The 269-nt window shown below is 68.0% G+C and overlaps 1 protein-coding gene across 1 annotated transcript in view; it reads right to left on the reverse strand.

Moving 5' to 3' along the window:
* Positions 1-269, reverse strand: part of ARHGEF16 (Rho guanine nucleotide exchange factor 16) — an 11,828-nt gene that overhangs the window by 6,809 nt on the left and 4,750 nt on the right. Inside the window, exon 5 of the mRNA XM_015570510.1 lies at positions 35-195. Coding sequence (XP_015425996.1) covers positions 35-195 — 161 coding nt within the window. The remainder of the gene's footprint in view (positions 1-34; positions 196-269) is intronic.

Here is a 269-nt window from a genome sequence, read left to right on the forward strand (position 1 = left end):
TGGGTGGGGGGTTGAAGGGCGGGTGCAGCCTCACCTCTGGCTGGCGCCCTGCACGTCCAGGATGTTGGAGAAGAGGTGGTGGTGCTCGGTCTGGGTCATGGTCGCCCGCAGCTCCCGGGACTGCAGGAACTCGGTCACGAGGATGCCCAGGCTGTGCTGGTAGGAGAACTCGGACGTGAGGATCTCGAAGATGGCCTGGCGAGAGCGGGGGAGCCGGAGGGCGGTTTGGAGGAGCCGCCCGCCCAGGGCAGCCGGACACACATGCACGC

The sequence above is a fragment of the Myotis davidii genome, unplaced genomic scaffold, assembly GCF_000327345.1.
Source record: "Myotis davidii unplaced genomic scaffold, ASM32734v1 scaffold427, whole genome shotgun sequence".
Taxonomy (NCBI): domain Eukaryota; kingdom Metazoa; phylum Chordata; class Mammalia; order Chiroptera; family Vespertilionidae; genus Myotis; species Myotis davidii.